General features: G+C 25.8%; 1 protein-coding gene across 1 annotated transcript; it reads left to right on the plus strand.

Annotated features, from left to right (window-relative positions):
- Window positions 1–18,438, plus strand: LOC112689806 (calcineurin-binding protein cabin-1-like). The gene is made up of 33 exons (XM_025563667.1): window positions 1–481; window positions 2,910–3,023; window positions 3,092–3,226; window positions 3,287–3,388; window positions 4,771–4,979; window positions 5,049–5,283; window positions 5,924–6,044; window positions 6,127–6,274; window positions 6,337–6,504; window positions 6,567–6,758; window positions 6,819–6,992; window positions 7,065–7,236; window positions 8,286–8,398; window positions 8,456–8,645; window positions 8,713–8,878; window positions 8,950–9,091; window positions 10,140–10,235; window positions 10,300–10,471; window positions 10,798–10,975; window positions 11,059–11,195; window positions 11,258–11,371; window positions 11,443–11,607; window positions 12,043–12,141; window positions 12,209–12,418; window positions 12,681–12,820; window positions 12,880–12,934; window positions 13,689–13,862; window positions 13,941–14,010; window positions 14,085–14,284; window positions 14,343–14,506; window positions 14,604–14,841; window positions 15,184–15,282; window positions 17,106–18,438. Exons 1-33 carry the CDS (start codon window positions 386–388, stop codon window positions 18,180–18,182), a joined length of 5,865 nt encoding a protein of 1,954 aa, XP_025419452.1. The 5' UTR covers window positions 1–385; the 3' UTR covers window positions 18,183–18,438.

Genomic DNA, 18,438 nt, shown 5'->3' on the forward strand with positions numbered 1-18,438 from the left:
TCGCTATCATGCGTTACGTTAATATCAGTGCTGGTGCCGGATCATAGATGTTTGGTGCCGGAAGAAAGTCTAATTTGTTATTATTCGTGTTCATTAATAGATAGTTAGTAGTTACCAACACGTGCCAAATGTGCGGCATTAGTTCAGGGTGAGACCTAGGAGGGAGATAGATCTAGTAAGAAAAAAAAGGGATCCAGAAACCGCCAGTGATCATAGCGATCAACGGCTGTCCAAGTAATCCGTCCGTAAGTCTGTGACCGCACGTTTGTCGGTGCCGCTACACCAGTGCACTGAGTCCCGCCGACACATAGGCACTAGACGTTCAAACCATCTATTCACAATGTCTGTATGATGCACGGTTTGTGTTCGCCTTACTAATGTTACAATGTTACCATACAAACTCAAAGCTTTGAACGACTGTTCATCGGACGAGAGCAGTAATAATGAAGACTTACCTGTCAAAATCACCAAAGAAGCGTTGGTAAGTAAAATATTCCATACATTTTTACATTAAAGTCTGGTGGCTAGTTTTATTTTACTTATTTTCACATAACTTCCTCTAAACACCAGCCCAACAAATTATAAAGTACCACATCAGGTACATTTCAAAATGAAATGAAACAAATTTAATTTAATAACTGCAGTAATGTATTGGCTTCATTGATTGTTCGCTTGCTGTGTGTGCTCTCTTTGAAAATTAAATAAAAAATATAATTTGATTTATTAAGAAAAATTGTGTCCAGGTAGGGATAATAATAAAGTATTTACTATATCCATGGTTCTAACTTTCAAACTATGATCACTTTTTTTAATAGGGCAATGCGTGATTTTTAAATGTCAATAACATCCAAATTAAGTATAAATGGCAACATTTTTCACGCATTCATAATCTGCATAAGTACTGCTAATTCAGAAAAAAAAACCTGTCAGGTAAAGTAGATTTATTCTATAGGTTTTCAAAATGGAAAGGCTACTTTTTATTTTGCAGAACACATGTTTGCATTTTAATTTCTGAATGAAACGACAACAGTAATATCAATACTTATTTTTATTATATTAATTTTTTATTTATCAATTTCACTATTTAGGAAAGAAAAAAAAATTCAACCGAGGTTTTGGTTATGGGTCCAGCATTCTTGTCAAATAACTATTTGGCATTTATTAAACAATGACAAATACCCTTTGATTAAATTGTCTAATGGAATCCGTACAATATGTTTAACTTAACTATCTCTGCAGTAGATATATATATTCTAAACTTCCATGATTAATATAAATAGCCTTGTTGCAGGACTTAAAGAACTCGTCAATTTCAAAAACTATATATTTATCAAATAAACAAATATTTGATATTTATTTCTGAAAGTATAAAATAAAGTACTTAAATGTATACACCTGATTTTTAGATCACTTTGTCGAACAATGATGGTCCAAATTATGGTTAGAGAAATGTTAGACTTGCATGTAGAATCTGTAACATTGCTTTATTAAGAAATTTTATTTTACTCCTACATCAAATATTTTTAGAAATGTGAACTGATCCACCTGAAATTTTCTATTGAGAATTTTTTTCTCAAGAGCAATGGTACATTGGTTTTAAGTTCAGTTTCAAGTTAAATAGGTCAATAAAACAATGTAATTTATCCATCTCAGTATCTCAAACATCCTAGAAATGTTTTTCTTTTTTAAAATTAAGTATTATTGCAATATAATTATAATTATAAGAGACAGGGGCGTATTTAGGGGGGAGGGGGATATGGATGTTAAAACACTCCCCCATCAACCAAATTTCATGGTATTTCACCAAATTGCAAACTTACAGTATAATTTGAATAAACATTGTATACAACTTATAGATTTTACATAACTGTTTTAATATAATCATTTTCATTAATATAATAATTTATTTGAATACATAGTATTTATTAACCTGCTGTTAGTCGCGTCATGGTCAAAATGACCACACTCAAATATTATGACTTTTGCATAATTTATTCTTCAACATATGTAATTAACACTTTTTGTACCTTTTTAAAAACTTATTAGCTATTATTACATATTGAAAACTATTCATTTGAATAATTATTTCCAAAAATAAATAATATTGAACAATGATATATTAAATTGCGGTCATATAGACCAACCTGCGATTAATCACGTTCCGAAAACCGATATCATTTCAAAATCTACATTTTATAAATTTTATAAACTTTATAAACGAATTACAAATGAAGCTGGACCATCTCGTGAAGAAAAATGCTACTATTGTGACAGAAAAAAAAAATAGAAAAACGAAAAATTAAAGGAAAACCTGCCAAAATTATATTTGCAAATAGCATACAGTAACATATTGTCGACAATATTTTTGACAAAAACATTTAAAATTCATCTAACAATTTAGATTAATGGAGCAGTATAAATAAAAAAAAAAATTAACCAAATCAATTTTTTAAGTATAATATTATATTATATTCTATTTCATAATTTTTTTTTTTTTTTTTATTGTACACAAAAAAAAAAATCATTTTGTTTGTAAAAATACATATAATAAGTATTAAATATTTTTTTTAGAACTAATAAATTTTGTGAACATTTTCTTGCATATTGATTATAATTAAATATTAATAAAATTAATAGATTGTATAAAATAATGTTGGTGTTGTGTAAAATTATAATGCGGTCAAAAAGACCTCAGCGTGACTAACAGCATAAAATATGCTCGCGTGATTAACGTCAGGTTAATGTAATACGGGGAAGGGCAGAGCCTCTACATATCATAAGTCTATTCAATTTTAAAACACCCCATTAAATAAATTCTGGATACGCCACTAATAAGGCATAAATTGGAATTTTAATTTAATTGTATTTTACAGCTAATAATTTTATTACAACAAAAACAATTATTTCAGGAAACAAAAGCAGAATTACAGTATAGCCAAGCTCTACAATTTTTAGCTAGAGATAAATTAAATGAAGCTGAAGAACAATTGTCTCAATTATTGGAAAGTGACATTATCAGTTCTGTAAGTTTACAATAAATCAGAAATATTAGATTTTATAAATAACTCTTATTATTTAATTAAATATTTAGTTGCATACTAAATTGGATCAAAAAGACCAATCTCAATCATTATTAGCTCATTTGAAATATTGTTGCCTTACTAATTTAGGAAATATTTTATTAAAAAAATCAAACTATCATGAAGCTTTAATTCATTACCAAGAAGTAAGTTATAAAGAATTATTTGGTACTTGTAAATACATTTTCATATCTAAATATGTTTAGGCCTTAAAAATGGATAATACAGATTTGAATTTGTGGTACAGAATTGGACTTAGTCATAGCAAGTTATATCAAACTGACCAAGCAATCTCAGCATTTTTAGAGGTAAATAAATTACATTTGTTTAACTTACATGGTGCAAAAAATTTGGCAAGTTGATAATTCTTCATATACAGGATGTCCCAAGAAGAAAACTTTTTTTAAATTAGCTAAAAAAACATTTTATTTTTAAAACAATTACAAAAATGGATGTGTGCAATCTCAGTTTAACATTTGGTTTACGTTTGAAAAATAATATCATTCAGATGTCCTCTACCAGCTTATTGACAGGCTATAATGCAATTGAAAAAATTAGGAATAACTGATTTACAGTTCTCTTTGATGATATTCGCAATGACATGTCGAATTTCTTCTTATAAGTCACTTATGGTTCTCGGTTTTATTGTGTAAATTTGGGATTTGACAAATCCCCAAAGGAAAAAAATCACAAGATGTGATATCACATGACCTTGCTGGCCAGTTCATATCATTCTGATGTGCAATGAGGCGACTCAGGAATACTTATACATCAGTTCAATGGTCTTTGATGCACTGTAGGTGGGGATGGCAAAAAATCATTGACTATCGATATATCTCGTAATTTCGATACATTGCATACCCAATATTGATACCATGATATATCGACGACTATTTTATCGATGCATCGATATATATTGAAAAAAATTCTAATACTAAAAAAGATAAAAGGTTTATGGACTTTCACATAGGTAATAGATTATAATTTATTAATACTTACTATAGGATTAATGACCAATAAATTGATTAATCAAAGCATGGCTATATTTAACAAAATTATAAGATATTTTATATTTATAAAAACAGAACAATTTTAATAAATTATAATTGCAATTTTTATATATTTCTGTATACGTCTGGGAAATTATAATGAAAATATCATTTAAAATTAAGTACAAAAAAAATTTAATAAATTTAACATTTATTAAGTTTGGAACCAAAGATCATCATCAATGAAGTTTAAAAAAAATAAATTTACTCAATCTCTTTCCTAATAGTCTATTCCTTGATTTTGAAAGCGTTAAGCTAGCCTTTGAAAATAATCTTTCCAAAGGAACAAACGTACCCATGATGGACAAATATTTCCGAGCTGGTACATATAAATCTGGATATACAGTTTTCATATCTTCCCAGCACTTAACTGGATCATCTTTTAAAGAAATTAAAGGCTATGATAGGTAGACATTTACATTGGTAGTTTCTGACGAATCTGTTCTCGTTTGTTTTCTTTTATATTTCCTATGTACCAATGTTTTGTGGTGTTCCCATAAATCAAAATTATCAGATTGCTGTTCTTCGTCTACACTTGAACAATCAGTTGAGCTTGTTTCCTGTACTGATTGATTTTGTATAAGTAAATAGGTCAAATCATTTTAAATCAATAATAACTAAAGAAATATATTTATTTTTAGGGAATTAAATGTAATCCCAACCATTGGCCAACACTGGATAAGTTGATTACTTTATTATATGCAAGCAATGAATATGTTTGTTGTATATACCATATAAGTATATCTCTTACTTTAGATTCTGGATATCTTAAAGGACATTTTATTAAAGACATTATTTTTAAAAAATTTCCATCATTAATATCTTATTTTAAAAGTTATTGTACTGACGGGTAAGGAAAATTATACTTTACTTTTTAATTTTAAAAAGATAATTTGTATTATTATTTTTTATTTTTCAGTGGCTTAGATGTCAAATGTACTGAAACTATTGATGAAAATATACAACAAAAGGTTTTGAAAGAAATCGAGGATGTTAAAAAAAATGATCCAACATTATGTTTTGGAAAACCATCATTAAATATAAAATGCAAACCAGTTTTGTGTGCAAAGCCTTTAGAATTTAAAGGTTTGGATCAACTTGGAAAGTGGTTAATTAATATTTATGATAATTTATTTGAAAATTATGAACATTCGGTAACTATACTTTTTTATTAGAATTATGTTAAACATAATTAGAGTATAAGAAAAAAATGAACTAAAATAATTTCCTCAATACTAATTTTAGTATTTTTTCACTAAAAGAATGTTAAATTCTCACTTTCAATTTGTGATATTTTATTTTTTTTTAATGAAGTTTTCTCTTAAATATTTATTGTAACTATTTTTCTAACAAAATTACTTTTAACTATTAATCTCTTATATTTTAACAAATGAAAGATAAAATTAAAAAGTATTTTTTCAAAAAAAAAATTTAATATTGAAATAGTTTGATTTATTAAAAATTAAAAAATTGTTCATTAATATTTCGAATTGCAAATAAATAAGTATTTTAAATTATTTATTTATTATTTATGTACCTAATTCGATTTAGAATTAAAAAGTCACAAAACCAAATGAAAAAGTAGTATAATATCATTATTTTTTTAAATTATTTTTCTAACTATTCAACAAGTCCAATAAAATGTTTGTATTTTGCATGTATTAAACATTTGTGAATATAGTATTGTTTTGTGAGATTGAGCATAGTGTATTGACACTATGAAATAGTGCAAAATCAATTTTTATTTTTTTATTTAACAAACATTATAAAAGTCTTAATTTTGATCATTTTTAGCTTTTATATGAACCTATAGAATTCATTCTTGAATCTTCGACTCTGGATATAAAATATCATATTAATGTTGATGAACATTTTAGTAAAAAAGACTTTGAAAAACCTTCATTTAAACTTGATGGTAAATAAACACAGAACAAAATGTATTCACAAGTTATATTATTGTCGAAAATTAAATTTTAATATTACTCAATATTTAATAGTTCCTGTAACAAAACGAAGAAAAAGTTCTCCTTCGATAACTGATCCTTTAAAATTAAGTCGGAGATCAGCTCGAAATAAAGCAAGTGCTAAAGTTAATGAGTCAACTTTAGTGAAATCAGTATGGAATATCATGCCTCAACATTTATTGTATGATTTATTTTCAAAAGAAATTCATTAGCAATAACTCTATGAAATTACATTTATTTCAGGCTTAATAAAGATAGCAGTGATAAATTGAATATAAATTCAATCAAATGGTCTGATGATTCCATGGATACGATGGATTTATACAGATTATATGAATTTTCAGATATTTTAAGTGATGGGTATACTGAAAATTTATTAAAAAATAATATGTCTGAGGAAGAACGCCTTAAGTAAATAAATAAATAAAATAAATAATAATTCTATCAAATATTTAATTTTTAATTATTACTAGACAAATAAACGAAGAAAATTATTTTGGATCAAAGTATGAAGAAAATGATTTAAATAACTTTATTAAAATAAATGACAAAAAGTCAATTTCTGATTTACTTGATATTTATTTGGTAATGATTGCTAATAAATGGTCAAATGTTTGGCCTGCTGATTTAGCGCAAGTTTATATAGACGTTTTCAAAAGAGTATGGTAAGAAGTTCATGTAAATTTAACTATTTTTTATTCTAATATTTTATGTTATTTAAATAGGATTCATACAGGAAAACAACATATAACTTACATTTCTGATTCAAACTTAAATAATTTAGATAAAGAACAACTTAAACAAGTAACAAATGAAATTATTTCCATTCTAACCTATGGAGAATTAATATGTGATCTTTATTTTCAATTAAAAACCAGTTTTAAACCATTAGAAGGAAGGTATTTCTTCAAATTTCAATTATCATTAAAATTCTAATATTCATAATTTCTAAACCAAAAATTCATTTTTAGTATTATTGGAGGTGACTTTTGTTCCTTATGGATCGGTAGTATTAATGACGCACTCTCAATAATAGATTTCAAAGAACACCATTTATCAATTAATATTCGGTTTTTGTGGTTAAGATCATTATTTAATTTGCAAGATAAAGAAACAGGCCTTACATGTGAAGTCCTTGATATGGTATTTCGTGATTTATTTTAATATACCTATTTATACCATAAGTTCTGTCCCTACTTATCAGTTTTATTAATATTTCACAATAGCGCTATAAATTTTTAACATTTTTTTATCTTTCAGAAATAGTAGATACAACGTATCTATTATTTCTAATTAGTATATTTAATCATGTCATTTAATGACAATCCCATTAAAGATTTTTAACTTGTTAAAACCACTGAAAATAACAAAAAAGTTTGTTTATGGAATCATTAAATGGTTACACGAGTTGAATACTAAAGATGACAAACCAAGAAGTAGATGTACGTGTAAAATAAGGACCAATTAAACAGTCAAAGTTGTCATACACAAAATTCACGAAAATCGACTGCGCAAGTAAGTAGTCATGGCTCAAGAAATGAAAAATCCACTAAGAACCGTGTTATATTTAGGGCGTTATTTAGTTGAATTTCTGTTAGCCGTATCAAAACACTCATGGTTAACTATCAAAATCATATTTTTGAAATTGTAGGGAAGCCTTTAAGTGATATCTTGTTTGTAGGAAAGCAAATTGGACCGTTCAGCAAGATTTAACACCTTCACATAAATCTAAAACGATACAACATTATTTTTAGATCAATTTATTTGAATTTATTGCAGCTCAAGATTGGCTTTCAAAAATTCCAGACCTGAATCTTAATTATCTTAACTATTGATTATGTAGTTTTTTAGAGGAAAAAACCTTTTGTTAACCCTATCAAAATATTAAATTACTAAAATCTGATTTTGTAAAATCAGTTGCCTCAGTACTGTTAGAAGTGGTACGTGCTCTGTTAAACAAATGGCTAGATAATTTGAAGTATGTAAATGCAAAAGATGGATAGTTTAAATGGTATTTAATTTTTTTTTAGTTATTATGTTTAATAAATAAATATAGGATTGTTCTTTATTTGCTTTGTTTTATTTATTAAATGTACACCTTTTTATAAAGGATAGAACTTATGGCAAGATTAGGTATAATATTTTTGTGCATAATTTTATTAAAACTACTTAATAATAATATTATACTTTAGTTATTGTGTGTCATTGATGACTTAGATGAATTTGAAATTATCTTACCAAATTTAGAATATTTTTACCGGATAAACAAAAAAATAGCTGAAAAACTTATTATCACACTAAAAAGGTTAGTATTGTCTGCTTTTCTTTTTAATTGTTTATTTATATATTTTGTTGCTTTCAGAAATAATTTATTAAGTACTGTTAAAAATTTATATGAGTTAAAAGAATATCTAAGTGTTGTTGATATTTTAAAAGAAACTTTAAAACCGCAAAGTCGTACTTTCATGGAGATACCAAGTTATCGCACTATGACAAGATTTAATCAATATATATATATGTTAAATTCATTCTTAGAATTGAAAAATTATTATGTATGGACATCCTGAATAATTTCATTGTTCTGCTTTATAATTAACAATATTATTTATTTGTTTAAAGGATTTGTTTAAATGGTGTGAACCTTGCTTATATGAAGGTATTCTACAATATCGTAAGAGTCTAATTGAAGACTGTGACCCAAACCAAAAAACTAATCAAGCCAAGTTTATAAATAATATATTTTATGCCATGTTAGAATCTATTAAAATAGAGGGGTTAAATGTTTGTAAGTAGCAAACATTTTAAGTCATAATATTTTTTTTTTTTTCATAAGTACATTGTTTTTTTGTGTTATAGTTGAAAATTTATCTCAAGGGTTTAAATCAAGACTTATACAATCAGTTATAAATCTATTATCATATCTAATAGAAACTCCTGATAGCAACCCTGAAATAGATGCTGTATCTCCATGGTTGTTAATCTATAATTTATTAAAATTGTAAGTTTCTTTTTATATTCATTAATATTGGTGTGTTGGCAAATTTTGACAAAATTGATATCAATGTGTTTTATTTATGTTGTTAGCAATTAGTTTTAATATTTTTTTTTTAACCACCATAGTGTTTTATAATATTTATTCTGGTTATTTTATTATGTATTGTGTGTGTATGTGTATATATATATATGATACATACATTACATGATGTATTGTGATCATATGCGTGTCTACAGGTATTGCTGGGTATGCTATAGCATCATCTGCTTTTTTTTTTTTTGGTGTAGACTTGTTATCATGTGATGAAATCTAATTCTAAAGTAAGGATTTACTGATATTCTTAATGGATCATCGACTACAACCATAGATTATTGGTTGGTTGGTTGGATTGGTTAAAGAAATTCTATAGATTAAAGATTTTTTAATGTTTTGCTAAAGTTTTAATGAAATATTTAATTCCCTCTCACAAGTTATTCATGTGAGGAATCTTTTTGAAAACTAGCAATTGTAAAATCAAAACTTTGAAATACTATGACTCAAAATAGACTTGAAGGACTTTTATTAATGTTTGTTGAACAAGATCTACTAGCTAAAATACAATATGCTGCTATAATCGAAGAATTTAAAAATATTATTCCTTTTAACTTTTGTTTTATATTATAAATTTTTATATTTATTAGTATTTAATTTTATAACATTATGTATTTTTTTCACTAGGTTTATATATTTTTTTATATTATTATATTTACAATATATCAATGTAGTTCATCATTAAACACTAGCACAGTTATTAAATTTAATGAGAAAATGTACTTTATTACTATGTGAATGTCGTTATTCTATAATGTAAAATGAATGAATATAATTTTTAAGAATTTATTAGGAATATTTCAGACTTCAGCAACATCTGCTATAAAAGTCTGGCCACGCCTATGATTGTGATATCATAGTTTATAATACATTAATTATTCTTTTAAATTATTAATAGTTATATTATATTTGGATTGTAGCTTAGAAAGACTAAATATTTCATATATTACTTGTTATTTAGCGAAGAATCTAAAAATGATAATTCAATTACTTCTCAAACTACTACTATTCCACACTCTTTATCATTACTATTTCTTGGTCATGAATATTTGGGAAAGTAAGTTTTAATTGGAACTTCATATATCATTATAGTTATTTATATCTGTTTTATTTATTTTTAGGAGATCATGGTGTTGTTTTGAAGATGGTATTTTACTATTCCTAACATTATCTGAAATAGAACCATACATCCATTTAGATTTTTATACTGTATCACTTGTACAACAAGTTGATCAAATATTTTATTGTTTATTTACTCGTTTAATCAAACGTAATAAGCCACGTCATGTGCAGGTAATATAAACTGTTTTTAAAACTTTATTTTTATTATATCTTTTATAAGATCTAAGATTTTGAGCTATCTTAACAACTATTATTAAATAATAATCAACCTAATCAGTTAGGAAAACTGTTTCTCATGGCGGTTTTTTCATTTGGAAAGCGTAGCCGCCAGAGATCAGGTTCAAACCAGCACCTGTGCATTTAGATATAGCCAAGGTATAAGGATACTGCTCGGCCTTGATTCCCCAGAATTTTAATAATTTTGAATTTTATACAAAAGCAACTAATTAATCAATCTTATATTATCATTACATACTCTGTTATTATTCTTTATGTAGGATCATAATTCTATGGGATTAGCACTAACATGGCCACGAGCAAGACAGTTAATACATTTCTATCAACCTCCAGAATTACCTAGTTATGATGGTATTTCAAAATCATATACTATTAGTTCCGATACTGAAGCTTTGTTTAAAAAAGTTATAACTCTCATACCTGAAGAAATTAAACCAAGTAAAGTTAATTCAAACTATATTTACATATAAAAAAAAATAATTCGTTTTAATAAACTTATTAAATTTTTTTTTCTATTTCAGACAAATTGATGGATGATTTAATGTCATATATAAGAGGAGAAAATGACCAGCTTCCAGTAAACGATAATCCGTTACCTAATGATGTAAAAGATATTTTTTATTTAATGGCTGATTATCATTTTAAAAACAAAACTTGGGTAAATTAAAGTAGAAATCCGTCAGTTAAGTTAAATATGTTAATTTTAATTTTATATTTTAGAATCAAGCTATTCGATATTATTTGCTTGATCTATGCAGTAATTTGGATCGTTTTGATTCATGGGCAGCATTAGCATTAGCTAGAGGTAGTCAGATAGAAACAAAATTAAATTCAGTGAGTTCAAATTTAATTACATTTTTATAGATAACGTATTAATATTTTTTTATGATATTAATTTATTTTAGTGCGAGTCAATTAAAAACGAAGGTGATATAATTCAAAAAGCTCATATGGCTGGTCGATGTTATAAACACGCTTTAAAACTTAATCCAGAAAATACTACTCTTCTCATTGAATATGGAACATTCACTTATAGTATTCATTCATTTTGTTCGCGCTTATTAAAACAGGTGTGTGTTAAAATTACCATAATACATTATTTTCACTAGTCATTCTTAATTTATTTTAAAATATATTCATGTACATAATTAACTTTAGTAAAATACGCATTATAAAATATAATTTTATATGATAAAGATCTATTGATATTGAAAAAAACTGAATATTTCTCTGGTTATTGATTTCAGTATTATATAATAAACATTACATGGTTTTTAATAACATTATAAATATAATTTTTCGATTCAATATATTTAGCTAATTATATTAATATGTTAATGATAAGCTCTGCATGGAACTTTTTTTAATGGCAATAATTTAAATCATCTACATATTTGTAACTTATCTTAAATTTGTGTCCATTTATTTTATTTCTAATGTAAATTATAATTTTAGGTATATACCATGTAATATAATTTTTTTATGTTTATTTTATTTTTTCATAGGAAACTTCTAGTATGAGTTTACAAATGTTTGGCGAACTTGAACAAGAAAAAGAAAAAATGATTAAAATTGCTAGAAAATGTTTTGAAACAGCCAATAACGTAAATTTGAATAAAAAAAGGTATTCAATTGTTTATTTCTTCTACAAATTATGGTATTAAATTTTAGGTTTGGGACTGCACTGATTGTGATGACCAAGATGAACGATGGATGCATCATTATGTTCTTGGGAAAATTAATGAAAAAAATGATGACAACTCAGTACTATTTATGGATCATTATCTAAAGGCTGCTGAATTCTTAGATTCTTATGGAGCTATATTTCCAAAACATATTATATATACATCTCCACAATATTATTCAATTGAAGTGCTTGAGGTCAGTACATTATATTTAAAAATATCCTTGTTGGTTTCCAAAAACCTATTTAACTATAAAAATACAATTGTTTGTATAATAAAATGTTTTTATATATGTGAAATTTATGTTGTGAGTTATTTTTTATTAATTCTTATAAGTACAAAATTGTATTGATGTTTAAGTTATAAATTCTTGTTACAATCAAATTATTTAGTTAAATATTTTAAGGATATTGTACCGAATATGTATAATTTTTAATTAATAATTTATTTTATTTCAGATTTATTACAGAATTCATGCTGGAGCGTTGAAACTATTAGAAAAATACGAAAACCAATCTTCAAATGAGGAACTATATTTGAAAATTGAAAAAGTGTTAGATAAAATTTCTAATATGTCCCCTATAAGCGATAAAAATAAGTAAGTTTAATTTTTTTGTTAATACCTTTGTAATTAAATTTTTGTGTTTATATTTAAAGGAGATCCAGTAAATTGTCAAATATAGATGTGAATAGTAAAAACAAAATTAAAAAGGTTTGTATTAAAGTAGGTGTAAACAAAATAATTTGACTTAAATAATCCATATCAACACATTTACGTACTAAGTACATAGTAATTTTAACATTTTTTTTATTTTAAAGAATGTGTAAGAAATTGAAAACAATTCATAAGATTTGTCACTGTCACACTAGTAATGAAATGGCTTTAAATCTGTTGCTATCAAAACGATTGCTTTTTCACTACCTGATTAATGTATCTTTTGTACTATTTTTGAATTTCTTTATAAGTTTTTGGCAAATACAGCCGGTGTTGTTTATCCCACACAAAACATTTGTACTATTTACATGTGTACTAACACACAGAAAATTCTACAGCTATTACACTCACTATTTGTACAAATTTTTATATTTTTTTTTATTTACTCCTACATTATTTTACTACTGTAAATTTTGTTATTTCTATTTAATTCACATATTATGTTATTATAATAACTGTACATATATTTATTATTTCATGTGTTCATATTTCTTTGTTTTCCTACAAAGTAGAAATCAAATTAAATTACATTTTTGAAAAAATGTAAATTTTTTTTTTATTACTGGTATTTGCCATATTGACTTATTCAACGGTATATTAGAAAATACTATTTTATTATATTTTATTGCTTATTAGATCAATTTATTTTCTATAAAATTATAAAATTAGTTTTTTTTGTCTAACAATAAAAAAATAGTTATTTATGATGTTTGTTAATTTTATCATAGCATAAAATAATAAACTTTTGTAGAAAGACATCGAATTAATTGTAAAACAAACTTTAAACGACATTATTGATCAAATGGATGTGGTCCAGCTTGATAAAGAAGAAGATAGTTCAAAAGTAATTATAAATAATCCATGGACAGTTGTTGATGTTTATACAAAAAAAGATGAAATGGAACTTGCTAACATGAATAGCGCAGTATGTAATATTGAATTAATGTATATAGATAATAGTATTTAATTGTATTTTCTAAATAATTAAAAATATAAATTTAAGGACATGTCAAACATGCCTAGAAAAAAAATGAAATTTAATAATGATTTACCTAATCGAGATATAAGAGACCGTAAGTTAAGCATTATTCTACATTTATTAAAATTTTTTATTTATTGTAAATTAAAGTACTTCTTTTTTTTCAAGTTCGTGGGTTATTAATTCAAAGATGCCTAACAGCTCTAGAAGATTGCATAAAAAGATTTCCTCAACATTATAAATCTTATTATCGCTTGGCTCATTTATATTTCCGTTCTCCATCTCATAAAAATTATGAGAAATTTAAGGATTTGATGTTTGGTGAAAAGGGATTATTTGTTGGCCAAAGACCTAACAACTTTTTCCATGTAAGTTCTTTTTTTTAATTTAAAAATTTCAAATTAACAATCATGAATTTTACTACAGGGTGTTTGGAGAATTCCAGTTAGTGAAATAGACCGTCCTGGTTCGTTTGCATATCATATGAGTCGATGCATACATTTAATATTAGATTTCCTTAAAGAAACTGGTGACCACAAAATGCTTCTAGATTTAGCAATACAATTGAAGTTTACTCCTGAACTCGAGAAGTATGTTATAAATTTTTAAATAGTGTAAACTAACTATTAAGTTAATATATTTCACTATAGATAATTAACAGTTTTAATAATAATTCTTGGTTTTTAGGAAATATTTACGTGATAATGAACGAGAAGGTATTTCAAAAGAGGCATTGTTTCTTAGTATTCAAATATTAAGGAGATTAAAATCAGAATACGCTAAAACTAATAATCGTAGTAAAAATGAACTTCTTCTTATTCAAGTTTACAAGAGTTATAAACGTGTGTTCAAATGTTGGCAGCAAAGGGACAATACTCTCTCAAAATTATTATTGAATGTCTATCAAAACATTGTTGGAACTAAAGTAAGATTAAAATATATATTTTAAACATTTATTTATTCTACAATTTAATCTGTGAATATTTATCTTCAAATGTACCATATTGTAAATTTAATAAAAAGAAAAATTACATTTTTATTATTTTTTGTAGCAGAAAATGGTTTTTAATTATTATCAAAAAAATCTTTAAATTTGATTCGTTTTTACAAATTTAAAAATTTAAATATGTTATAGTTTATTTTATAGATATGGGTTAATTCTTCTTTTTTTTACCCTACAATTATCTTCAAAATGATAAACTATTTTATTCTTTATTATTCGTTCATATATTTTAAGTTACCTATAACTGTAAACTTTCATTGTTAGGAAGATGTTTCCAATGACGTGATAATTAAATACTGTCAAAAACTGCAATCGAAAGAAAAAGAAATTGAATTCCAAAGCAACATTGTTAATAATGAAAATGTAAGTATCAATTAAAAATTAAACGACACAATCGATGTATTATTATATTATCTTAGTAAATAAAATTAGGAGTTATATTTATAGTAGTAAATAGGACAACTAAATAAGAGTGCTAATAAGGAACAAAACTTTTTTAATTAAACTTTTTTAAAACAAATTTAATTTCAATAATCAAAGTCATAGGCGCAAATAGGGGGGGGCTTAAGTGATATTACCACCCCCTATTTTACAATTAGCACCCTCAAATAATGTTCGTGTTTATGTATCAAAAACTCATTTTTGTCATCAGACATTTGACTATTAGAGTATAAAACTGTAATGAAATATAGATGAAAACAATGTTACTCGACAAACGTCAATTCACATTTTATCGAATTCACCGAAACCCTAATTTAAATTAATTTTAAAACCGAAACCTTTATTTTTATTTATTTAAAAATCGGCTCATTAAATCCTTATAGTTTTAATATAAATTAAATACCCAATAAATATAGAACTTAAGCACCCTCAGTTTTTTTATTGAAATTGCGTCTATGATCAAAGTACAAAAAGAATTAAGATTATTAAAAGCCTTGTAAATACTTTTTCTCTGGTCTCGCTGGTATTTTAAGTTATTTTATTGTAATTTAAAATCTCAAAAAAATAAACTTTTAACATGACTGGTTATGACTGATTATGTGTAGAAAATTTTTTAAAATATATGCTAGAAATCGTATTTATCTGGAAAAATATTTTACCGTAAACGTATTTTGTTGGAAACATATATATTGTTAAAAACATAATTTGTCTGTTACATGAAAAGTATTTACCATAATTTATTTTTTTAGAAACTATATATCAATATATAAATAAATAAATAGTTTATATTTAAATAAATAAATAAATGCTTAGCTTGGAGTATTATAATATTTGTAAAGTACGACAGATTTCGAATTAAAAATTAAAGGTACTCGTATTTAAAACGTCATTAAGGTCACGATTTAATTTACCAACCTGCTTACAATTCGTAATATTTACACTGTTTTCATTAATAAACAAAATGCTTTATTACATAGCCAAGTACTAAAATATTTTTACTTTTATTAGATTCCAAAATATATAATTTGATCATTTTTTAAAAGGTATAAAGTAGGTAATTTATGTACAACTTAATAAAACATTTTTCAATGGGTTAAATAATATACTTTTAGTCATATATTAATTATTGTAGGTACTACCTAAATAATAATAAGTCTTATAAGTACATGTTATTTCATTAGAATATGATGTGCATGTATCAATATAATATTATACTATACAAATTATTAAAAACTGGTTAATAAGTACCTATTTTAGTATTTAAAAATTTACAACGTGTATAATTGTAGGAAGGTATAATTAGCTTAAGAAATATATCCAAGATTAACGCATGAATAATGTTTTTAATTTTATTTATTGATCAAAAAATCTCCTGTATTTTTTATAATTTTAATGTGGATTCTTTAAATACTAATTTAAGTAATAAAATAAAGTTTAAATAATAAATTCTCTAACGCTATTCCAAAAATATATTTTCATACAGAATATTTTCCCACGAAATATTTTTCCATATCCAAACTAATATTGGACCAAGAAAATACGTTCCGACAAAATATAGCCCCCGGTATATACGAACCTTATATCATAAAAAATAGTCACCCTTAATAGTTGTTCTAGTTATAATCACGTATATAATTTTTTTTTCTGATTTCTGTATTCTATGCATGATTTTTTTTTTTACTTTTATTTGCATATAAATTTTTCTTTGTTAGAACTTAATATTTTATTATGTTATTGTTTTGTAGGATCTTCTCTCGTCGGCTGTCAGTCCATCAAAATCCGTATGTAAACTGGGTTCTGCGAAATCTATGTCAAATTCATTATCACTTGACACCCAAAAACAACTTTACTCACATCAGTTGCCAATGAATACAGAACTATCTAATCAAATAATGTCCATGTTGGCTCCCTATTCACAATCACCATTATTGTTTCCAATGCCCATGGAAACGTGTAGCTATAGCTATACATTGCAGCAAAAATTACAAGCAACGAAACAGAAATTAAAACGAAACAACAGTAAAGAAAAATCGGAATCGAAACGGTTGACAAATAATAAAGCAGACAAATCAGAAGCAAATCGATTGATAAACGGCCGATCGAAAAAAAATACAGGAAACAAGAGTGGTGGTGAATTAAAAATCGCGAAGAACTTAAAGTCAGTGCACGGTGTCAAGACTAAAAAAATATCTAAAAGTGATCGTTTGGAACTTGAAAAGACTTCGAACGAAAACAGACCAAATGAATTGAAATCGTTCCCATTACCGGATTCGGTGGTAGAAATTAATAAATTACCGTCCGCAAAGAACGCGTACAACTCGTTTAGTGAAGACTTTGCCGCCGTTGCCGGTCCATCACAAAATTCAAAATCTATCCAAATGCACTACGATAAACCGAATGAAACTGTAGCCGCTCATCAAGCAATATCGTCGACGGGGAGCGTCACTGTCAGTAAAGTGAAATTACCGGCGGCAGCGAAAATCGCAGGCTCTCGTAAATCGGTGTACATAGACTTGGATTGTGCTGCCGAACAAGCTCGTTTGAAATCAACCATTCTTCAAAAAATTCCAGAGAAAAAAAATACTGTTCCAGTTTCGTTGAATCCAGCCATGTTGCTATCGTCGTGTCCGGGATTGAGTATTACGCCCATTGTTAACGAAGTGTCGGTAATGCTATCTCAAAACACTCCGACGACAATTCCGCCGCCGTCGAAGAATTTCCATTTTAAACAGCTAGAACATCTCGGTAATAGTTTAACGATAACAAAAACTGAGAAAAACGGAAGTAAAAAATCATCACCAGAACTGATCATCCTTGATTAGACCTAATATGATACAATTGATGTCATACACTTTTAAAAATACTAGTCCAATAATATTTTAAATATTAGTTTAGTTTAGGTTATTTATTTTTATTTTTGTGTTCTGAATGGATGTAAAATAGTAATATATTATGTATTATATGTAGCTTTATTGTATATTAAGTATCTACATCATAAAAATGCTGCCCATTTTTTTAAATTTTGTTCGACATCTTTCGTTTAATAATGCTAATGTTTTCTTAGCTATTCTGAAACCT

This window comes from Sipha flava, unplaced genomic scaffold (assembly GCF_003268045.1).
Source record: "Sipha flava isolate LNK unplaced genomic scaffold, YSA_version1 46_pilon_pilon, whole genome shotgun sequence".
In the NCBI taxonomy this organism is placed as follows: domain Eukaryota; kingdom Metazoa; phylum Arthropoda; class Insecta; order Hemiptera; family Aphididae; genus Sipha; species Sipha flava.

What these genes read in the sequence shown, in the direction of transcription:
- LOC112689806 (XM_025563667.1), top strand. Translation starts at nt 386, where the DNA reads ATGTTACCATACAAACTCAAAGCTTTGAACGACTGTTCATCGGACGAG. An exon ending in GACGTTTTCAAAAGAGTATG is followed by an intron (nt 6,759 to 6,818) that starts GTAAGAAGTTCA and finishes TTATTTAAATAG; the next exon opens with GATTCATACAGGAAAACAAC. An exon ending in AATAGAGGGGTTAAATGTTT is followed by an intron (nt 8,879 to 8,949) that starts GTAAGTAGCAAA and finishes TTTGTGTTATAG; the next exon opens with TTGAAAATTTATCTCAAGGG.